Raw genomic sequence first — 24,521 nt, forward strand, 5'->3', positions numbered from 1 at the left:
AAGCTTTAAAAAATACAAAAATAAACTACACAGAGATCCTCTGCATCATTGCTTGCTAATTTTTTGGGAAGTTTTTGCGAGATTTTTTTCTTATGTGTACCAAGAGTCTCGGGTTCTAGCAACCTCACCGTCCCTCCACAGTCATTTCTCTGCGCGGGTCTGTGCATCGACACTTCTGCTCCCCTTTCCTTGTTGCAAAAGTGCACAGTGATGATTTCACCAGGTGGCCAGAGTACAGGATTACATTTGTAGATGCTTTGCTTTTGTTGAACCATTTTCCTCCTACGTGGGAAATGTCTCCTGTCAGAGGCCAAGTGCTTTCACTGGTTTTCTACGTTGATTGGTTCGGCTTTTGAAAAAAAAAAAAAACGTCTGCACCGTCCTCTTGCCATACTCATCGTTTGTGGAGATCTCTCTTTCTTCCCCCGAATCCATTACAAAAAGGAAACTTTTAGCAGAGCCCAGCTGACCAAAAAAAATAAAAATCACACACTGTGTGTTTCCATGAACTGCCCATCCACTGAGACTCTACTGAAGCCAGACTATATGTATAGACAGGAACAGATTGGGAAGGGCAAAAAGGAAGACTAAAGAAATAAGCAAGTTTTTTTTTTTTTTTAAAACAAATATTCTGTCAAAATTGGAAAAAATATATATATATAATCTCCAAGAGCGTAATGTGCTCTTTCACTCCTTTTGCTCAAAAGAAAAGAAAAAAAAGCCAAAAGGTTGTGTGTAACAATCAGCACGTTCACTTCTTGCTTAGGGCTCAAGCTGTTGAAATGAGTGTGTGTCATAAGAGTTGTTGATGAGTTAAGTGAGATGGAGCACAGGGTGGAGGGATCAGTCTTCGTGGGAGGGAGGGTATGTGCATCTGCTCCCCCCTCTTCACTGGTCCGTTCTCGCTCTCTTTGGACCAGTCCCTTTACTGTATGGAAGACATGAATGAATAAGAGTCAGATCCCCCCCCGGAGTACAAGTCTTTACGTTATAGTTCATAGTTTATGTCTGTACGCGTTAAACAGTCCAACAATTCATTTTGATGTAGATAAACACGTAGACACTTACACATCTGGCGAAGAGACTGTTCTTTTTGGGGCAGGCTTTCCAGAGGCGCCATCTTTACTCGACTCTGAAGAAAAACAACAGGCACTGAGTATTATCATACCTCACAGGATTTTTTTTTTTGTTTTTTAAGTTCTCTTCAAGAAATTTGTTTTTTTTTTGCTACTAAAACAATCTAAGTAACTGCAGACTTGCCCACCTTGTAGCCATCGCACTTGTGTGGCTGGGCCGTAGCCCTTTTCATTGCGTGCAGCAATGCGGAAGATGATGGCGGGCTTGGTGGTGTAGTCTATGTGAGCATTGGACAGACTGGAGGACTGCACTAGGCATGAGGGGCTGGGGCCACAGTACACTCGCATAAAGGCAAGCTGTGCCGGGGCAGAGGCTTTGGCCTCTGTGGTCTGGCTGCTCTGTATGGCCAAGTAGACAGAATACTCAATGATCTTCCCTGATGTTACCGATGGGGGTTCCCAAGTGAGGTGGGCACCATCTGGGCTCTAGGGGGAGACAGAGAGAAAGAGAGAGGGTGTTCAGTACTGAGTGCATCACTGAGAGATGAAGAAACTGTCAGTGCTACTTCATGTTACTTGTCACTGAGAAAGATGTGTCTAAATAAGATGTGTGTGAGTACCTTGCTGATCTTTATGGCACATGGTGCCCCGGGGAAGCCTGGCAGACAGGTCTTGAAAGCAGAGATCTCAGAGAAGTTGCCACGTCCACAGGCGTTGATGCCAGCCACACGGAACTTGTAGGCTGTGCCTGGTTGCAATTCGACTCTCTTCATCTGGCTGTAGTCGGGGACTGTTCCAGAGTCATCCTACGACACAACAGGATGTTTCTGAACTTTCTGTTTCTGAACCTCCCACTTATCCCAAACAATCCTGTGTGGTCGTAGCTAAGACTTACCTCAGCGTAAGAGACGTCATCTCCAGGCACGTAATAATGCGTTACTACCATGTTTGTCACCTTGACAATTCCAACATCGAACCACTGGTTTTCTTTTTTCACAGGTGGCTTGACTGTGGCAGTTGGTGGTGTTTGTTTCTGCAAAACAAGTATGAGATGATCACATCTTCAAAATATATCTGAATTCTAATGAGGATACATAGTGAGGGAAATTCTTATTTGACTCACCCCTGCCTCGATCCCATTGGCTACTTCAGCGAGCGCTGTGGCTGCTTGCATCTTGGCTGGACTGGCGACAACAGCTGGTGCTAATGAGCTGGATGGAGCCAAGGCTACAGAGAGGAGAACACATTTAACTGGTGAGAAACACTATTTTAGTGCATCATGAATATCACATATATATTTGTTTTAATCCAGAAAAAACTTTGCTACATTACTTCCCCCACTGAGGGAGGAAAAGTCAACCACAGTCTACTATCTCATTTAATCACTGAATTGTTGACTTAAACTGGATCACATATCAATACAGTTAACATTTTGCTTTGTACTAATGAACGTGATGTCAGAAACATTTTGGGAGGGATGTCACATCAATAGATGAGCCCACTGATCTACGAGAGATGATATTCTACATGAAGGAGCCCATATGCAAAAAGTGCTATGGAAGTTCCTCATACATAGCATACAAACATATATTTCAGGGTTACCAAATAAATAATACCTTGAAATTTCAGTTTCAAACAGGTTATAAATTATTATTTTCGAATCCTGAAAGGAACATTTTTGGTTTTAATTGAACTATAATGTGGTGTCAATTTGTGCTTAAAGGTAATTATTATTAAATCTGATGCTTTAAAATCAGGAAACTTTCATTTGCATCCCCTGAGCCAAAATGTCCTGATTCAATACATTATAAAAACATCCAATTCTGGTGCAGAATTTTAAATCTCCACTCCACAGAGACTGGGCTGAGGAACAGTATTCAGGACTCACTCTCGGCAGACGTCTGAGACAGCAGGCCGGCCACAGCACTGGAGACCGCGGTGGCCATTTCGTTGTGGCCGTTGCTCTCGGACGTGGGGTCGTTGAGGCTGTCGGCCGGGGCCAGGCCCTCTGTGGGCAACGTGGACTGGGCTGTTCCCTGTTGCTGTGCTGCCTGGGCCTCCTGCAGCTGCTGCTGATGCTGGACCAGAGCTGCCAGCTCCTGCTGGGTCAGCACTATGGGGATACTGTGGGTCTGGTGCCCGTCAGCTCCACCCTCTGCTTCCCCCTCACCTGAACCTGTGTGGAGCAAAAAGAGGCCAAACAACTGAACATGCCTCTGACCCGCAACACAACTGATGCTACACTTCAAAGAGGGGGCGTCCGCTCCTTACACCTTCAAATTTTCACAGAGTGCAAATGTATACTTCGGGTATAGCATACGACCAACAGGAGAGACGGCACACTTGACGTTCAGGTATGTGATGTTTGATTCACTCACTCATCACTGCTTGCTGCGCTGCCTGTAGGACTGCCTGGATGGCCAGGGTCTGGGCGTCCTCTGTGGCTGCCGCCTGAGCGGCTGCCTCTGCTGCGGCAGTTACGGCCAGTTCCTCTGGGGTCAGACCAGTGACCATGAGTGTTGTGGGCTGGCCCTCCATCATCAGCTCTGCTGGTAAACCCTGTCCCTCCACGTCCTGGGACGCAGCCTCCATGCCCTCCATCTGACGTATCGCAATAACAAAAGTTAGCAATACTGATCAGCATTTCTTGTACAGCTGTATTTTCGTGCTACAAAGTATTATAACCTAAGGTTCTTGCTGGGCTAGATTCACTCACTGTACCTCAGCCGTTGGAAGCTGCACCTGAGCTGCCCCTCCTTCTGCTACACCCTGCTCCATAGGCATTGCTCCCATCTCGGCCTGGGACTCCGTCTGCATGGGCTCAGCTTCAGAGCCTGCGGCCTGGGCAGCAGACTCATCCTGCTGCAGCTCACCCACACCTGAGGACGCCTCAGTGATGGACGAGATGGACTACGCAGGGCAGATGACAGAAAACAATCAGTGCTGTGTAAAAACTCAGTATCAGATGTATACCCTGATGGTCAAAAACCTCTATTTCGTGTGAATTTAACCAAAGATATTCCTTGACCTGTCCAACTCGAACATTTGATTGACATATAAGGATTTAATTACATAGCTATTATTTCCCATAAATGTGTTTAAATGGTGTTGAAAGCGAGAGTAATTGTATCATAGCAAAATATGCTGCGTTTTTTAAAAACTTTTCAACTCACGATAAATCAAAAATGCAGTTTTGTATGACTTTTTTCATTTTGAGCATAAAGTGTTTTCCATAAGCAGCAGGGTTTAGTATATCTGTGAGCTGCTGACTCACTGGTACTGCAGGCCCTGGGGCAGGTGTGGCTTGGGTGACTGTGGTGATGGCTCTACTCTGGGTAGTTGTTGGGTTTGTTCCAGAAGTTGCAGTGGAGGGCACATCTGTGCTGGTGCCTGGCTCAGACGCATCTCCACTCTGTTGACCTATAGACACAAGAAAACAAGTCATAACAAACTCAGTGTTAAAGAATCATTAAAAACCAGCATTTAGAAGCACTTAAATGTCTGTATAAAAATCCAGTCAACTGTTCACTTGATTAAGTGTTCACTAGTTCAAAGGCAATACCTGCACCCTCTCCTGTCTCCATATTGCAGGTTGCCGTGGTAGCTGTGTTGGTGGTGCCTGTTTCATGGGTCTCACAGGGAGGGTTTGAGCAGACCCTCTGTACGGTGCCAGTCTGGCTGCCTGCCATGTTTGAAGAGGCTGTGGTTGCTGTATTGGTGGTGCCAGTTTCATGAGTTTCACAGGGTGGATTTGAGCAGACCCTCTGTACGGTGCCCGTCTGGCCAGAGCTCATGTTTGAAGAGGCTGTGGTGGCTGTATTGGTGGTGCCTGTTTCATGTGTTTCACAGGGTGGATTGGAGCAGACCCTCTGTACGGTGCCCGTCTGGCCAGAGCTCATGTTTGAAGAGGCTGTGGTTGCTGTATTGGTGGTGCCTGTTTCATGTGTTTCACAGGGTGGATTGGAGCAGACCCTCTGTACGGTGCCCGTCTGGCCAGAGCTCATGTTTGAAGAGGCTGTGGTGGCTGTATTAGTGGTGCCTGTTTCATGTGTCTCACAGGGTGGATTGGAGCAGACCCTCTGTACGGTGCCCGTCTGGCCAGAGCTCATGTTTGAAGAGGCTGTGGTTGCTGTATTAGTGGTGCCTGTTTCATGTGTCTCACAGGGTGGATTTGAGCACACCTGCTGCACCCCACTCATGTTGACTGTTGAGGTCGTAGCAGTGTTGGTGGTGCCAGTCTCGTGTGTTTCACAGGGGGGGTTGGAGCACACCAATGTCACATTTCCAGAAGTGTCACCTGGACCAGCGTCTGTTGAGCTCGGTTGCTCTGACGTAGGAGAAGCCAGTATGGAGACCGGTAGGTCCTGTCCTGGCTGGGCCTCCACTCCACTGGGTGTAGTTATAAGGGTAACCTGGGCAGGCTGATTTACAGTCTAGGGGAAAAGAAAACAGACAGTTGGACAAAGAGAATAACCTTCAATGATAATCAGGTCACAACAAACACAGGCCAATTTTAAACACAGACAAGCAAAGCAATTGAATTCAGACCTTTCACAGCCAAAGACCTGCGAACTCTAACCTGCATGGTAATGGCAGATGTGGGAAGCGTTGAAGCTGCAGTCAAGCTGGTCTGGGCTGCTGACACAGTGATGGCAGAGGGACTGATGACCTGGCTGGACAATGTTGCTATGGTGCCCAAGGTGGTAATGGGTGTAGCCAGAGAGGCATTGGCACTGGCAACACTTCCACCAGCTAGGCTGGTAGAAACCGTGCCTGTCACCGTCCCCAGAGTTGTAACACCTTAGAGAAAGACAGGACAAACCCTGATGATGAATGTTCTGCACCACACAGCCACAGCTAATATGGCTACAATGCAAAACAGACCTATGGTAAAAGACCCAATGTGTGAACATTAATGCACATGTATAAATTGTTAAAAACAAGCATATTCACCAGTTGTGCCCTTAACAACCAATGTGGTTACAGTTGGTTTGACGGCAGATACAGTTCCTGGAGAAACAAGACGAACTCCTCCCATTGGTACAGTTCGCAAAATAGTCCCAGGCTGGCCTGGTGCACCCTTCAAAACCACCTTAAGAATGAAACAAAGCATGGAAAACCAGGGCCACATCAGTCCTCCACTGTAAGCAAGACATTTTAAATATGGCAATGTTTTGATTCATGTGGATTTAACTTAATCTGATACCTGAGTTACTCCCTGTTGACCTGGTCCTGTACCAAGCTTAGGCACAGCTGTGATGATTTTGCCAGGAGTGCCTGTGCCAGAGGTCATCACCTTGGTAGTGATGATGGTAATAGGCGACTTCATCCCTGTACTGCTAGTAACACCTACAAAAGGTGGATAACAACATATAAGCACATGGAGCACAACCAACTATGTAATTAATTGAGATATATGGCATCCATTGGAAGGTCCATTGAAGGTTAATGTGCTCACCTGTTGCTCCAGGCTGGGTCATGATTGCAGACATGGGGATGGTCTTGATGATAGTTGTGGTTCCTGGCTTGGTAGTGGCAGTGGGAGACATACTGCTAATGCCAAGGATGGTGGGCTTGTTTCCTGTGCCACCTGCCTGCGTGGTCGTGATGATGGTGGTGGGTTTGCCATCGGCTGACGTCACCAGTTTTAGAATGGTGCCAGCAGGCAGAGGGCCTTTCGTCTAAAAAAAAAAAAAAAAAAAAAAAAAAAGAGAGAGAGAGATATTCCGGTCAGACTTGCAAAGAGCAATGATTACACATAGCCACTTCAGAACTGTAGACACATTTTGGCTTAGAGTCTTCTTTACCTTTATTAATGACCTACCTGTATAATCTGAGTGACAGGACTGGTGGAGGCCTGGCCAGTAACAGCTGAAGTCTGCACTGGTTTGGTCTGCACTACAGACATCACCTTGCCAAGGCTGGAGAGCTATTTACACAAGGCAACATATGCAAATGATTATGCTTTGTAGCAACTGCTTGGATCATAACCAAATGAACTCCATATAAGTACGTAACTCCACACTAAACTGTGCTCTTTTTTTGTATGCATAACAAGTTATTATTGCGTACCAGTGTGCCACCACCTCCCATGGTCAGAGGACTCTTGACGAGGGTTATGGTCTTGGTGACTCCACCCACCACAGTGGTGACCACCTGAGCCTGTTGTGCCACAGTCACAGTGCCAGATTTGTGAACTGTGATGATTGGTCGAGTGGGTGTGTTGGGGCTTGACACTGTAGAGGTGCCCACCTGGGCCGCAGCAGTCTTCAGCAGGCGGGTAGCAGGGTTACTCACCTAATGGTCAAGAATGAATGTGAAGGCTAGTATCTTCAGTCACGAAAGATGAAATTTCTGAGTGATAATAGAGGAACATCCTCAAAATCACAGTTTAGGGAAACTCTAAAAATAAATCACCGAATTGCAGTAAACACTACAATAAGATTAAAAAAAAAAAAGTCTTTTTCAAGGTTTTAAAATTCCTTTCAGGCACGGAGCAATAAGGCAAAAGTGTTTTTCTTTTTTTTTTACCATAAGAGGAGACGATACTTTGACGGTAGTGGGAAGTGCAGTAGAGCCTGGTGACACAGCGACTGTTTTGACAATGGTAGCCCCAGCTGGCACATTCAAGACAGTGGTCCCAGAGGAAGGAGGGATCTTCTGAGTAGCTGCCGCAGCAGCAGCCAAAGCTGCCATTCCACTCATCTGAGGGCTGCTGCCAATGGGCTGGAACACAAAAAAAAAAAAAAGCAAAATGTAAACTTGGACTTTGCTCTCTTATCCCAGCATTGAAAGTCACCAAGTAACTATTGCTTTTCATACCGTTCCTTGAGTGGATTGTGCAGGAACAACCATCCGAACACCTGCAGGAAGAGAGGTCACAGTGACAGGGGATTTCCCAGCTTGGTTGGCTTGTCGCACTGTGACAACTGAAGCTCCAGAGCTGGACTGAGGGGCTGCAACTTTCAAAATGGCTGTAGAACAATGAAATAAATAGGTTGAGTACAAAAAGCTGTTTAAAAAAAAAACAAAAAAAACAAGTTGGGATAAAAATTCTAAAACTACATTAGCCGTTATGCCAATACTGGTTATTCATTCAGTTATTACTACCCAGCTTTATTAATTACAAATTGAATCAATTCTCAAATTTCTGTCTGAAAAATATTTTCTCCAACACAGGGGTGGCAGTGTATACCTGGACCACGTGCTGAGGAGGCAGCTGTGGGGCTTCCTGGCACATTTGGTAAGACTGGAAGGCCAGGGGCTGTGGGTGAGGCAGCCTGAGGCACTAGAGTGATGCCAGTGTGTGGTAAGCTCTGGGTGGAGGGAGCGGCGGCAGCAGGTGCTGGACTCTTGGGCGAGTTTGCGGGTACAGAAGGCGTTGCGTTCACAGCCGATGAGGTTGCCGCTGATGCAGACGGGATATCGTATTTCTGAAGCTGCAGCAGGTAGGTGTCTGCGGTGGACACCGCACCCCAGCTGACCTCCAAGGAATTGGTGTTAGCTCGCACCAGCTGCACTCGCGAAGGAGCATGAGGCTTCTCTGTGAACAAAACGAATAAGATGATTGCCAAGCACAACCGCAAAAGACAATTAAAGCTTGCGTACTGAGAAAATGGTGTCTTAAATAAACAAGTTCACATCCGTGAGTTATCGTTCTCACCTGTCTCTAGGTACCACAGATCCTTACAGCAGACCTGATTATTCCATGCTTTCCGGTAACCATCACGACCACTCCAGACATACAGTCTGGCGTTAATGGCAACAGAACAGTGTCCTGCCCGAGCACGTGGTATGTTGTCTTCCAGAGTGTCCATTAAAACTGTCTCCCACGACATGGAATCTTGGGAAAGTCAGATGAAAAAAGAATGTGAATCTCAAAATAAAACCGGAATATACACGAGAAACTACAAAATCTGATGACTGAATAGCAGGACATTGAGGACAGTATTTGTTTTATTTTCCCCACATGCCCAGGACCACTGGTTGAACACACTTCTTTCAGAACACATTAATTCATGTCTAGATATCTGCACATCATACCTAAATTCAGGCAGGCCAGGGTATTGGTACATTTCCATTCTTTCTCATGTGTTGCCACCTTCACATCATCCATCACCAGGGGAACCCATCCTCCAAACACATACATCCTGCATGGGTGAATAACAGAGGGCGAGGGAAATTAACTGTGACTCACTGAAGAGATGCAAATTCCAACCGAAATACTGATGAGCACACTCACTTATTGGTAATGGTAGTGGCTGAGTGGAGACTGCGGGGAAGAGGTGCTGTGCCGCTCACTGAAGGCTTATTCCAGGTAAGTGTATCTGCGTTAAAAAAAAAAAAAAAAAAAAAAATTGGCATTAAAATGATTTTTTTAACAAACTGAAAAACAGCTGCTGCTCAAAGCTCTATTTATAAGATTCTTACCGATGTCCAAAGTCCATAGATCTCCAAGACGACACCCGCTCATACCTCCGTATATGACCAGACGAGATTTCTTACTCGTCTTTTCAGTATAAATAACAGCTGTGTGGCTCTCGCGTGGAGGGGGTAGCACCCCATATGTGATTGGGATATCCCAACTCACAACACCAGAACCAGGACGAAGCTCCAGGGTATACAGATCATTCAGATATCTGTCAAAAAAAGAGTAAGTGTATAAAGAGAATGGTTTGATTTGCTAGAAACTGAATCACCATCATTTGTACTTTATCTGGTCGAGAACAGGCACCTGGGAATGTTGTTTTTAGGGTCTTCACTGTCATTGGCCAGCCCTCCGAAGAGATAGCACTTGTTGCCCACCAAAGAAAAGCTGTGGCCCAAGCGGGGGCAAGGGGGGGGTCCATTCTTAGGAGCTTTGGGTTTTAGTTTTTTCCATTCCCATCGGCTTGCCTAATCAAAAAGAAAATGCTATGAATCAGCTGAACTGTCGTGGTCTTGATTATACGGTTTTACGTCAGCTGCGGGGTTTCATACAGTCTGGAGTTAATGGCAAAAGAACAAATGCCCTGCCAAAGCACATGGCATGCTGTCCTTCAGAGTGTCCATCAGAACTCTCTCCTAAGACACTGAGTCTAAAAAGGGAGAGTTCGATGAATCTCATACACTACGAACTTGAAGATGAAAGTGTAGCACACGGAGGACAGTGCTTGTTAATCCCCTCCGGCCAAATATTTTTATGAAAAAATTCAACAAAAAGAAAGCGTTATGAATCTAAATGGACTGCTGTAGACTTGAAGCGTTTTTGGAGTTTTTTTGTTTTGTTTTCTTGCCAAATATAGTGTTTCATCCTAGTGTGTATATAATCAATGACTTTTTTAAAAATAAACTTTACAGATTCATTCCAAAGAGAACAGCGACCGATCCTTTTATTTATGATTTAAAGTAATCAAAACAAAAACTGCTATTAAGCTGTACAACAAATGTTTATGGTAAAATAAGTTGAAGATGTCGTCATCAGCACTTCTTATTATTATCATTTATCTAAATATCTGTGGGGCAAGTTGTAAAAACTCAGAATCACAACCCATGATGTGACAAAGGAAGAGAGAACCCATGTTCACTAGGCTTGTGCCAACTGCTGATAACCACAGCCATTGTTAATAACTGACATTATTGACCACAGGTCAATGATGTCACAGATGACACACAGTGATGAGAACCTTTTCATTGTTCTAGGACCCTTGTTTGTAGTTCCACAGTGAGCACTGAATTAGTTCATTTAAATTAAAATTTCACATTCAGATAATACAATCTTAACAGCACAAACATTGGCATAGTTAATTTGTTTAACTCAATTATTATCTAATCAAAGTCATAATATAAGTATGTGATAAATAACTTCTGACATGTTGTCTCTGAAGGTCCTCAAGATAGCATACCCCTACACCACAGCATGCAGATCAGATAAACACTACGCACTAAGGGTTGCCTGAAGAGACTGCCCCTTTGCCTTCGCTGTAATATACCATTTTTAAACAGGCCAGTAAAATGAGTGTAGTTGGATGATTTGCGCAGATTACTGAACAAGACTGGTTCAAGCATACATGCCACAGATACAGAATGTATAAGGCCTCCTACCAACACAGCAACAGCTACATATGTTGTCAAATCCTATCACATACCTGTAGTTCATAAAGGTCATTGCTATACTTTCCATACTCCACCATTCCTCCAAAGACCAACAGACGGGTGCCGTCACACACAAATCCATATGCAGCACAACCAGGGGGAATATCTCCACGCACTGCTGGAATAAACCACTGATTGGTTGCTAGAGAGAGAGAGAGAGGACATTAGTTGAGTATGATGTTACCTTTAAATGACTGAGTTACTAAAGATTTACTAGTCTAGAGAAACACCAACAAAATTGTAAGTATTCATATTGGTGTCTGAAGCAAAGCTTAAAGGTCTTCATCAAGGCACTCAATCGAAACCATTGCTTTAATTCTTTCGTTACCTGACCAGCATTAAAGGGTGACATGTCTCGACAGTATGGCTTAATACAATCCATTAAGCACTTCTAAAACTTCACTCTCACACTAGTTTCAGTTAGACATCTAATTGACTACCCAATGAAAAGAGGACTTTCTGAAAGCAATGTAAAATACTGAAGAGCAAAACATGATGGATTCTTGAGACAAAGACTACAGCATCCAGTTTTACAGCACAGCCGCATAGTCTCAGCAAACCACACCTGATACTGTAAGTTAGGTACAGATCTTACAAATTCTTGTACTGAACTTCGCTCCACATCAGTTAGTCTAAACCTTATGGATTAATTGGACTGTGCCTATAAATGTTCCACATCAGTAGTGTATTAATGTGAGGCCAAGAAACACTGGTCTTTTGGAGGTTTTTTGTCATGATTTTAAGCTCTACTGTTATATGTGACCATGGTCAGCTGAACGCCAAGTGTGCAAGTTGAGGTAAGAAGCAAGAGGTGTTCCATTAGGCCAAATGTCTGTTAGCCAAACATTAAGACTATCTGACTATATGAATGCTCCAAAGCTCTTCTCCTATTGGACAGTTTTGACTTTTGACTCAAGGTATCTGGCTTTCTCAGGCATCAATCTTCATGGCAATGAGCACTTGTTCTTTTTTGTTTCTCTTTGTTTATTATTTCCAATCCTGTCCAGACATACCTTGCAAGTGAAGCTCATATAAAACACAATGATGACATGTTGACATCTCCAAATTAAAAAGCATGCCCCACAATTAAAAATACATGTTATTTTCAATTTAACAATTCAGACTAGTCTTTATCAAAGAGGTAACTTTTTAAAGTTCATACGGAGCAGAAGTATCCACAAGCAGATAAAATACATAACCACAAAACTGATTGGTCACACAAAACACTACTTTGCATTAGACGTGATTTATCATTTTTAACATTTTAACACTAAGCTACATGAAAACCAAAACATTTGTGACTGAGCTGTGATGCTGAAACAGCATTTTTTCTCTCAATAATTGCAGCAACTGGATTTTCTCATCTTATTGGGTGTGGACCAGTGCCCATCTATACAGTTTCTAGTGGTGCACTTAACACATAAGTCACACATAGGTCACATACAAGCATTAGTCAGAATAGGGTTTATTTTAACCTCTAATAGCTTTTATAGCTGGTCCACCTCAATATACAGATTACCAACACACACACAGACTCGTTTTAATGAATACACATAGACAAAAAGGAGGACACATCTCACTATATGATCACGGGGCATGGTTATATGTCCATATGTCATTGTCCATGGTATGCTGTGCCTTGAGTCTGGCATCAAAACACAGTAACACTTTTCCTCCGTGAAAGAGACACATCCTGATATTTTTTTGTCGTCTGCAGTAAAGCTCATATTTGTTTAAACAATAACAACCAAGTTGTTATCACGGATTGTTTTTTAGTTACTGGAAAAGCCTCTGTTGGACTAACATTGAATTTTACGGGTAATCTACTCAGCCAGAGTGTTTTTATCAACTTACAGTGATGCACAATTTAACCACAAGACTTCTGGTGCATGTCCAAGTGACAGAACCTGGACCTCTGTCTTGATTTTAACACACTGTTCGTTTAAAAAAAACAGTGTGCACACTGCAGCTGAACTAAGGCTTTGTTTCCACAATTAAGCTCTGGTGGGGAACCACCGTTTGAATCACACTCAACTTGTACACTGCTTATGGCCCAACAGCTGATCTCTTTTGAGGACAAATTGTGTCATCAGACTCACTAAATGTAAACAGAAGCTAATAATAATGCCTACATATAAACTCACAGAACACTCACAAGTTTTATTTTATTATTGGTCTTAGACAAACAGCTCTCCCTCTCCCAGTCTACTCCATGGAAGCCGATAAACAAAAATTAACTGTTAGATTTAAATATTATCTGTAAGTCTACTTTTCTTTTATGAAGGCTGATAAGTCCTAATGACAACAGCAAGAAAGTGAACAGGGGAATTCTACAAAAACAGTAGCAGAAAACCGGTCTCATTTGTAGTAAGTCCAATAAATAAACTGATTGACATGGTGCAGTAAGCGAGTTAACTGTAAGGACTGGCTGTGACGCGATGCATGTCGTCCATTTTTCCTTTAATGGCGCCATTTCTGCCTGACAGTAAGCGATACCTCCACAGTCGTAGGTTAAGCAAATCTGCAAACCAATACTGCTTACCGGTTATATTGTTAAATCTTTTATAAGTGGGTGACCGCAGTGCCTTAACGCTGCAGTTGCACAAGAGACTGGCAACGATTCTAGTTGAGAGAGTTAGGTGCTACTTAAATACCATTTTGGGTCGACGCTCAGCAGAACACTCAACGAATAACGTAAGCTCGCTAACTCAAGATATTCAGTGTTAACGTTAGCGGTGCCATCATATTAACATGAACTAAATATGACAGATAACACTAACCAAACATGCAAGTCAGATAGGTTGTTTGCAAACTCTACTCAAATATATCATATTACAACGAGGATGCACAGTTAGCTGACTAGCTAATATTAGCTTGCCACTGAAATAAAATGCTATCGTAAGCTTGACCAGTTGCGGCTGAACAGAGCAAACCGGCACAAGACACCTTAATTGAGCTCGTCATGTGAATATATGCGAACCTGTTATGTAGGTGTTAGTGAACTACTAAAGAGAGGTACGAACATTGTGTCTTACCTGTGTTGTAAACATGTAATTCGTCAACAATTCCTTCATTTCCACCCCCAAATACAACCATCAGCTCCTTGATAGCGACAGCTCTGTGACCGTGCCTTGGCCGAGGTACTGGGCCAGACCATCCGAGAACTCGTTTCCATCGCGGCTGAAGCACAGAACCAGTGGTCCCAGTAACAAGAGAGCCAGGGGACGACATGTCCTTTTACTGGAGAAAAGCAGAGCAAAATCTCAGATGTTTCCAACCTTGATGCGACCCCATAATCACAGTTTGCTAGGTGGTGATTAGGTATGGGCTACCTAGCTATGCTGACAAGCTTAGCACAATTAAACGTTAGGCGCTAGCAAACACCGCGCTAGTTAGCATTGCCAGAGGCTAGCTCGTTAGCATGTTAGCCAAACATACAGATTATTTTCATATTAACTTCACACATGTATCATTGGTCACAGTACCGAAATAACATAATAGTGTGTTTAATCAAGCTAATCCAACATAGTTTTCGCAATCGCATGCAAAATCAATTAAAATTAAAAGGCAAAATACACAGACTCCGCCATTTTGCCAAAGCTTTTGCAAAAACACAAAAGCCGGTTGACTTAGCTGCAGCAAAATAAAGTGCTGCATTAAAGCAAAATTCGTTCACACACACCACGGTAAATGGTAACATAATACACCTGCCTTTTTCCTCAAAATGTCATGACTCAAATATGTATTCTACATTTAAATGTCGCTAGTGCCAGTGTATCAATTCATGGAAGTCGCCATCTTGTAACAATCAAATAAACCTCCGCCAGTCTGAAAAATGGCGGAGTCGTGTATAAATACAACTAACTATTGCCAAGTTCACGTCTGGTTCTGGAATACAAGCGAATAACGAAACATCACTAGATCAACTACAGATAAACTAATTAAAAATTGGACAGACGATACAATGTTCGCAAGCATTAGAAAACCAATCGCAAATTGGTGCATAGGGCTATTTTCATGCCTCCCTGGGAGTCGCCATCTCTGTTAAGCATTCAGTGCACGAGCAGAGATTACTGTTTACAGTCAAATTTGACACAATATAAACACGCGCCCTGTAGGCTGTTCACCACAACGACGAATCCTGGACCAGATTATTTTTTTCCGAGACCAGGGTATGTTTGTGATAACAAATCTGACCCAAACTTGCAGCTAAGATTAACGTTAGCAACCCAGTTTAGCTTTTTTACTGGCAAGTTGTACGTACATTAGACCTCCAATTCTGCACTAATGCAAGCTTATTTAACGTCGTGTTGTGGTCAATTAAATCTGTGCATGAACAAGTTAAGCGAGATATCAGCGTCCCCCAGTGAAACATAATTTTATTCACGCTACCCTTGTGGAAGCAGCCATCTTGACAAATCAGCCCACTTTTTACTCCCTCAAGAAAAATGGCGGCGGAGTTCGCCATAAACAAAACCACAACCTTTGGTCAAATGCATTTCGTTATGATAAACATTTCTTACTTGGTTTGAGTTCTAAAATCCAATAAGAAGTTTAGCTGATCTTATTTTGAGACAGTTGTCCAAGTTCATTCGATTTGTTTGGAAGTATCCGCTCTCATGCCTGCCTGGAAGCCGCCATGTTCTCGACAGGGTAAGGGGGTGGAAAAACAGATGATTATCCCTTACCCACACCAAACATGGCGACTGATGAAAAATTGCACCACTGGATTGGCAAATCGAAAGAGCAAAACTCATTTGAAAGTATATGAATACCCTTCTCTACGAAGCATCACATATGTTCTAGTTTTTTTCTTAAATTATGCGGAAAGATGGCTTTAATTCTTTAAGAGAGCCACTCAGCTAATTCTACGAAAGGTTATTGTCCCACACTAAAGATGGCGGCTTTAAGACTTTACGCATTTTATTTCCCTTTATCTAAAACCGCGCGTCTTCACAAGGTATCATGTATACCGTAGTCATGATATCCTACTCTTAATTCAAAACTCATTAAATTAGCCGGAGAATTAATTGGGAAAACAGCTCGACTCTCGAATTCATATTTTTTATACCTGCAGGCGCGCCCCCACTGGCAGGGTTGGTCACTACAAGCAGAATGCAGAAAATGTAGCGGGAAAACGTTTTTCTGTGAACATCTAGAGCAAATTTTTATCTAAGTCACATACATAAACAGATACAGATTGCGTGACACAGAGAGAGCATTTATCATAACATGAGCATTTTAAAAAAAAAATCTAGCTTAATTTTAAGGTTTGTTGAAGATATGTCTAGCAGCCGCTTGTGCAATATTTTTGACACGTTCCCTATTTTAAACACATGAGCATATCAAAGACCAGTTTATTTCTCGAACTGTACTTTCAAGTCTTTCATGCATGCAACGGTTTGACAACATGTCCAATGTTCCTTTATTATAAGACAGGGGGCAGTGCTGCACTTCAAGGCACTACTCAATTTTTAAATTGAATATGACACTAGCCTGATGAAAACATATGCCAGTTCAAATAGAATAACATATGTTGTACTTTTTTATTTTGTTTTGTCGCACATAAACTGATATTAAAATATGTAACAAACTAGATTTTTGAATGAAAGAATTATTCCAGGACAGACCACCTAACTGATGTTCCAGATTTGAGTATCAAATTCAACACATTAGATTTTTAAATGAAAGAATTAGTGTAGACAGACCACCATACTGATATTGCAGATTTGAGCAACAAATTCAACATTTCATTTAGAAATAGTGGAACTTTATGTAACAATATCAGAACATTAATTTTTCCCAGTTTACCCCACCCACCCACCCCCCTGTCACTTTGACAGGATAACAGCAATTACTAATTGCTGTAACTCTGATTCATTTTAGAGGAATGATGCACAACTGCCAGAGAAAGCAATCAGTCTGATCATTCATTCATTCATAGAAATGAGTTTTGAATCGAAAATTAGTTTGGAATCATCTTTTGCAACCAATGACGACGTCCAGCACCTGATGGCGCTGGGTCATTCCTGCCTTATCTGTGCACTTTGGTGATAGTGTCTGGGCTCAGAGGAGTAAGCTCAGAAGGCTGTTGGCAGCGCATGCCATATGATCTTTGGTATGTGAAATCAAGTTTGCATAAACAACAGTAATGCACCCAGCCTGCTCCAAGTGTGATGATATCATATTGTGGTATGACAGTATGAGGTCCTAGAATTGCCTCAATCTGGCAGTTGTTACACTTTGTTTAGAATGAATTATGAAGAGACAGTGGTTACTCTTCACCACTGCATTGCATACTGACTGTAAAGCCAGTGCTGGGTTAAAGTTTTCTTAATACCTCGGAATAAACTGTAATAAACAGTGCTTCCTTTTGTCTGTACAAGTGTATATCTGCACTAGGCTGTCTATTTGCATATTATGTCATGCCACAGTAACTGGTGGAGAGGCTTCAGCAATGTTGCTAAATTTGGTATAAAGCCACTATAGTAATTAGTATAGCCTCAGCTCGCTCACTGACATGCTCCAGAGCTTGGACTTCCATCCCTATTTCAACTTTTGATGGCATTTATGCAGATTATTTGAATCAATCGCACACACCGAGTACTCAATGAGTGGCTAAAAGAATTCACATTTATACTTGGTGAAGTCCATATATAGTCTTTCTCTTCAAGTTGATGTTTTTCCCCATGACAGAAACAGGCAGCCATCTAACAACATTGTTTAATGAACAGTCTCATCACCATAGATTGTTGACAAGGAGAAGGTCATTAACTGACTTGTTTTACAATGGGAATGCAGTAGATGAATTCAGTTAAAAGGGTTGATCCCAAGCATAGGGAAAATGCAAAACACTTGATGACATACTCATGATAAAATAAGCCTTTTTCTATATAAGAATAGCAGCTTTGCATAAAACACTAAGATTTATTGGACTGATTCCACATCAAATTCAGACTGTGCGTGATGGGAGATTATGTAGGAATTTGTTGTTTTGTGCCTTAGAAAAAAATTAAAATGTCACCATACCTTGTATTTCTGCAGTTACAACAATAAAAGACAAGATTTGAATTTGAATTCAAACTGTTTATGGAAGCATTTTTGTGACTGCTGTTTTTTTAGTCAATCATAATTAATGTAGTGTTAGCCAGGAAGATCGGAATATCCTATATTATATCCTGGAACCAGTGTAATCCTTGTTTGTTCTTGGTTGTTTGTTCTGTAAATTGGTGAGCTGTCATGTGTGGCAAACAGTTTAAAGGAGTAGTTCCAATATTATTGCTGGTTTTCAACAGAATAGTGTCCCTCGTAACTCTCCAATGATTAAAAAAAACATGATATTATTTTTCTGTGCTATGATAATTGGTACATTGTATCCATCAGCAAATACTATGGATTGATATCAGTTTCTTACTAATAAAATATTGCACAGTTATCAATTAGTTTGTGGAACTGTACGTAATGCTCCAGCGTGTCACAGTTGCAGATGAACTGGAGTGTCTTTTTCTTATTCCAATGTAAGGACATGGAGAAATAAGCTAATGAAAGGAGGTGTGGCCTTTATTTTAGTCTAAATGCTTCCTGAGATTACTTAAGATTACTCTCACATTTAACTGATTTTGTAACTTTTCTACTAAATGACATATAGCTGTAAACATTATTCTCTTGATTAATACAAATCAGCATTCATGAAAATCCCGGTTCTGCCCAGTTTTGAGTTTACTGCAGAAATAGCACATGAATTCAGTGAATCTAAAGCCATTGATTAACTGAGTCAGATAGATGTATATGATCAGGTAAAACACTGAACTGAAAAAAGCCACTTCTAAACAACAGTTTTTCTCACACATATATGAAGTTAAAACAACTTGCTACCAATGACCCAGGAAAAATGTGATGTCTTGCAAGTTCATATGTTTGTATATGAAAGGAAAACTTAAGAGATTGTCTGATCATTGCATAGCTTCACTGTGTGACTAAAGTCACAAACAAGGAGACATAAGTAGGCCAAAGCAAGTCAGTCGGTTAAAGATGAGAGAGTGACGCACTTGGAGGAGTCTTCACCCCGGTTACCCCACTTAGCTGTTCCCTGCTGCCTACAGCTGTTAAGAGTCTTACTACAATTCTAGAAATTAGCTCTGAGCCGCTAAAGAGATCACCACACAGGTCATATAAGTGAGGAAGTCCAAGGATTTAGGCAGAGGAGAGGGGAGAGGACAAGGCTTTTAGCACAGATGAGTGGTTGCTCAGTATAATCTAAGAAAGAGAAAACAGAGTTAATTAAAATTTTCCACTGGCCAGTAAGAGAACTTAAATAAAACGACGCAATTAAAATACACTTACCATATCTTAAAAGCACAGATGATGTGAATTTCTCGGGTTAATATAGTTCGTGCATGTTTAATGCACAACCTGTATGGTAATCATTATCATTGGCACATTTTCTCACATAGGTCCTATGCTGTGATGGTGACATTTTTCTACTCAGTTTGGATGTGTTTCCTGCAAATTGTTGTGCATAACCATGTTTGCCAATTTAAGCATCCGACTACCTGAATTGTTTTTGGCTTTAAGTCAAAGAGGAATATGTATAACAAATCATATATAATGTTCATTTCTGTCTGTCTCACTTTCCCTCTTGCTCCCCTCTCTCTCTCCATTTCTCTGTCTCTCTTTCTCTTTTCCTCTATCCACCTCTGTCTCTCTCTCTCTCTCTCTCTCTTCACTCTTCCCCTACCTCCTGTCTCTCTTTTTCTGTCCCCTCCTACCTGTGTCTCTCTCCCTCTCTCTTTCTTTCCTCCACTATCCCCTCCTCTCTCTCTCTCCCTATCTCTGTGTTTCTCTCTCTCTTTTCTCCCTCACTCGGATTGGCTGGATATATACATCAGTGTATGGTACTGACACCAAAGGGTCTAAGTGGATTAATCGCTTTCATAGTTTTTTCCCCCAACTAAATTAACACTGATAGTTCCATTACCCATGATCTTTTTTTTTTTTTTTTCATAGACATAAATAAAGATTTTTAGTTTTAGCTACACACCAGTGTATACGTCCTGAGCTGTTTTATGTCTTGATAGGGATATGATGTAGCAGTTAATTGGCACTGGCTGTTTTTGAAAGTAAGAAAAAGGTTTAATTCATGCATAACTGATAGGTTTTATACTGTCACTTTTGTTTTATTTTTAATGTTACCATTTGTCCCTGAATTTTGACTTAAAACCTTTCAGAATTTACTGTTATATAACAACAATATGTACAAACAATATTTGTTCAAAGGTATCCAAGTCCTGGATGGATATACATTTACATTTTTCCAGTAAAATTATCTCTGACCTTATCACAGTTTTATGCTTTCATATAAACATATGTTCTTATTTGTATTCTTAAACTGTATTTATAAACAAAACCCATTACTAATTCTCATAGAAAGTTGCATTGATTACAATGCTTAATTTAATGAATATTATTCCTTACTGTTCAAGCAATATGAAAGATTTACTCATTCTCAAAGAGTCCTTAATTGGTCTAATGAGTTTTAAAACAGGTAACTTATTTACACAACAAACCAATATGGGAAGTACATATATTTTTCCGGTTGTCAGTTTTTTAAATAGTTTAAAGCTTTAGTTTCAAAAATTTTAGCTGTAAAGTGGACTGTTATTCCTCAAATTCTGAACTTTGACTGGCTTATCTAAACAAATAAATAACCAAACACATAATCAAATAAATAAGATTTTGTCTATTGACATTTCATGGTTTAAGTCTTTCACACTTTAAAATCAAGCAAAGTTCCCCATCTTGTTCATGGCATTTACTTTGCTGAATAGAAATCCAGCTACTGTCTAATTTAAGGTCAGTAGCCTACAGCAGTAATCTAATGGCTACCAGAGGATTCATGTCCCATCTGAACATATGGCATGTGTATAACAAAAGTTAACAGAAAAAAAATTATATGAAAAAAACAAAAAGCATGTGACTGACTGTAAGTGTGTTGGACATGTTCAGGTCATGACTGAGTGTTTTGCTATTTTTGTCATAGTTTTTTTTTTTTTTCTAGTGTAGTTTTTAATAAGTAGCATGTGCCTGGAATTATTTTCTAAGAGTTTGACAAAAACCTTGATTCATAAAGTCATGTTATCTGTCAGTTAGTTTAACCCTAGTCTATTTAAACAAAATCAGTCATTACTTGTAATTTATGATGCATCTGTTGAAGATATGCATTTGGATAGAGGCTTTAGCTCATAGTATTAACATTCCTTTGAGTACTGCATGGCTTTAATGATACATCCTTGGCAGTGGTTTTTGATGGGTTAGATGCACAAAATTTTGCTACACACAATTTGATAATTTGATATCCTAAATTGATTGATTTCATAATTTGATTGATCAGTAGAGCATACTGTCATTATTTGCCTTAAATGACAATATTAGTCTTCTGATGTCATGCTAGAAGATCAATCCTGTGATCAATGGCCTTTTCAATATTGAGTGTGAGGAAATGCTCGATGACACTCTTGGATGATCTACCAGTAGGCAGCATTTATGGTTCTGTGAAACACCAAGACCAAAGGCTCAAGACTGAAGCCAAGACTCAAGACACAAAGCTTGAGATAATCCCGTAAAGACTGGATTGCACTGAGCTCAAATGTGTATGATTAGCCGCTTTATTCACGTTGACTGGCAGATTAACCGCCTCTGCTAACACTGAACTATTCTCCATTGTGAATGGGATTATCCTTATTAGCCAGCTTTTGCTGAAGGAAATGGGATTAGGTAAAGATTGTGTGTTGTGCACAGCAGGTGCTGTTTCATTTGTGTATTTGGATTGATGGGACAAGTGTGTGTGTGCATGTACATGCTCATGAGAGAGATTGTGTTTTAGGGTTGATAACTGACTTCTAATCCTTCTTTTGTGAGCATCAGGGATGAGCACATTGATATCCCTTGGACCTCTATAAAAGAGCACTTAACACCTCACGCAAGATAAAGACGGACCTCAGAGATCCAGTGATAGACTTTGACATACCTTGCATTTAGCAATGCAGTAGGGTTCTCATACAAATCATATTAACAGAATCAGTCTTTGTGGTCAAACTTTTTAAGGTTACTAGGTGGAGGCTTTGTCTGGACCAAAATGAGGAATTCACGTCCGCAGGAGATGATGGAAGATTTCTACATTCCCGTTCCCATAGACACCGATAACATCTCAGCTCTGAGCCCATTTTTGGTTCCTCAGGACCACCTGGGAAGCCCTTTCATATTCAGTGCTATGGCTGTATTCATGTTCTTTCTTTTTATTGGTGGGACTACAATAAATGTCCTCACTATTGTCTGCACCGTTAAATACAAGAAGCTGAGATCTCATCTCAATTACATTCTTGTGAACCTCGCGATCGCCAACCTGTTGGTATCAACTGTTGGCTCCTTCACTGCTTTCTACTCTTTTTCGCAAAGGTATTTCATTTTTGGACCAGTAGCATGTATAGTTGAGGGACTCCTCGCAACTCTTGGAGGTATGGAACCGTGAATCACCCATGTTTTGTGTAACCAACTACTATATGTTCATTCTAATGATTTAAAGCAATTAAATGCATTCGTGTGTTTATTTGTTCTGTTAACAGTTATTTCACTTCCATTATTAAGCTGTTGTGGCACTGACATAATGATGTAAATGAGAAACAGGAACAGATCTTTAAAAAGTTACAAAATTCAAACTTAAGCTGTGTATCTACTAACAATGAATGAGCACCCTGACTCTGGAACCTCTGGAAAAGCCAATGGCAGGTATCTCCATGCTGCACAGAGATGAGAAAACAACATACTACATTTTTGTAAGCCACAGTGACAGCAGCACTGGAGTTAACAAAACGTCTGTAGATTAGAAGCTGGTAGACAATAGCTCTATATGAACATTTGTCTGTCTTTGTCGTCGTAGGTATGGTGAGCTTATGGTCTCTCTCTGTGGTGGCTTTTGAGCGGTACCTTGTTATTTGCAAACCTATTAGCAACTTCGCTTTCAAGGGAACCCATGCATTAATTGGGTGTGCAGTCACTTGGGTCTTTGCATTAGGTGCTGCTCTTCCTCCGCTCTTTGGCTGGAGTCGGTAAGTATACACGTTTTTGGTTTTTATTTCATTTTTGCTTCTCAGCGTTCTACCTCTTGACTGCTTCTTGTCTGTTTTTAACAGTTACATTCCAGAAGGTTTGCAGTGCTCTTGCTCTCCTGACTGGTACACATCAAACAACAAATACAACAATGAGTCATACGTCATGTACCTCTTCTGCTTCTGCTTTGGCGTCCCTTTTACAGTCATTTTGTTCTGCTACGGTCAGCTGTTGTTCACACTAAAATCAGTAAGCATAAGTTCCATCAAATTACAAAGAAATAGTTTTATGTGACTATTATAACAAGTCTTTAACATGTGACCACATTGTTGTTAGGACCTTGGAATACACTTTCTGGGGAGAATCTTTTAAAAAATGCTTTTATGACAATGTGGAGCACATACAGCGGAAATGTTTTGCTTTTTGAACACTAGGTGGCAATCTCAGAGCCCTGAATTGTATTTGGAGAGTAAGGCTTTCTCTATGTATCTATTAGGCAGCTAAAGCCCAGGCAGATTCAGCCTCTACTCAGAAAGCTGAGAGGGAAGTGACCAAGATGGTGGTGATTATGGTGTTTGGTTTCCTGGTATGTTGGATGCCATACGCATCATTTGCCTTGTGGGTTGTGACTCATCGTGGGGAACCCTTTGATCTGAGATTGGCAACCCTACCTTCCTGTTTCTCCAAAGCCTCCACTGTGTACAACCCTGTCATCTATGTCCTCATGAACAAACAGGTGAAGTATGAACAGTTGACTGGCAACTTATTGTCTGTCTACTAGCAAATGAAAACAGTACTCAGTTTTGCAGATATAACATCAGTTGCTATTTGCATGTTCATTCAAATCAGTACAATGTGTTTACCTATTCTTTCTGATACCTACTTCCCCCGCCCCTTAATTACAGTTCCGGTCATGTATGATGAAGCTTGTCTTCTGTGGGAAGAGTCCGTTTGGGGAGGATGAAGAGGCATCATCTGCATCTCAAGTCACCCAGGTCTCCTCTGTTGGACCCGCAAGCTAATCAAATTGAAGCATTAAGTTTATCCTATTACACAGGCACTGTGACTCTGGCTCTAAAACACATTTGTACATTGTAAATAATGAAAAGAGGAAAAAAAACAAACAAACAGAATTTTTGCTTTTAATCTCAATGTTATGATCATGAACTTGATGTAAAAGTAGACTAGTCACTATTATTTTATTAA

The 24,521-nt window shown here is 41.3% G+C and overlaps 2 protein-coding genes across 2 annotated transcripts; one reads left to right on the top strand and one right to left on the bottom strand.

The window, feature by feature from the left end:
* Positions 1-685: 685 nt before the first annotated feature.
* On the bottom strand, positions 686-15,833 carry hcfc1a (host cell factor C1a). Its single transcript, XM_030776987.1, has 28 exons — positions 15,734-15,833; positions 14,246-14,450; positions 11,204-11,352; positions 9,811-9,971; positions 9,507-9,715; positions 9,319-9,403; positions 9,120-9,226; positions 8,740-8,919; positions 8,272-8,619; positions 7,899-8,050; positions 7,608-7,802; positions 7,149-7,373; positions 6,901-7,005; positions 6,535-6,757; positions 6,283-6,425; positions 6,030-6,168; positions 5,656-5,876; positions 4,639-5,509; positions 4,351-4,496; positions 3,798-3,986; positions 3,455-3,677; positions 2,965-3,252; positions 2,200-2,303; positions 1,972-2,109; positions 1,697-1,882; positions 1,265-1,562; positions 1,069-1,132; positions 686-928 (listed from the first exon to the last, which is right to left on the bottom strand). The coding sequence occupies exons 2-28, from the start codon at positions 14,439-14,441 to the stop codon at positions 889-891; spliced, it is 5,385 nt and encodes a 1,794-aa protein (XP_030632847.1). The 5' UTR covers positions 14,442-14,450; positions 15,734-15,833; the 3' UTR covers positions 686-888.
* Positions 15,834-22,344: 6,511 nt separating this feature from the next.
* On the top strand, positions 22,345-24,346 carry opn1sw2 (opsin 1 (cone pigments), short-wave-sensitive 2). The gene is given in 5 exon segments (XM_030776474.1): positions 22,345-22,723; positions 23,146-23,314; positions 23,399-23,564; positions 23,812-24,051; positions 24,221-24,346. Coding segments are annotated over 5 exon segments (1,080 nt in total).
* The last annotated feature ends 175 nt before the right edge of the window (positions 24,347-24,521 follow it).

Source organism: Chanos chanos, chromosome 6 (genome assembly GCF_902362185.1).
Source record: "Chanos chanos chromosome 6, fChaCha1.1, whole genome shotgun sequence".
NCBI classification, from domain to species: domain Eukaryota; kingdom Metazoa; phylum Chordata; class Actinopteri; order Gonorynchiformes; family Chanidae; genus Chanos; species Chanos chanos.

Bases quoted from the DNA above. Each gene is read 5' to 3' on its own strand.
- hcfc1a (XM_030776987.1), bottom strand. From the start codon at position 14,441: ATGTCGTCCCCTGGCTCTCTTGTTACTGGGACCACTGGTTCTGTGCTT. The intron at 2,110-2,199 runs GTGAGTCAAATA...CTTGTTTTGCAG, and splicing joins CCAATGGGATCGAGGCAGGG to AAACAAACACCACCAACTGC. The intron at 1,133-1,264 runs GTGGGCAAGTCT...GTTTTTCTTCAG, and splicing joins ACAAGTGCGATGGCTACAAG to AGTCGAGTAAAGATGGCGCC.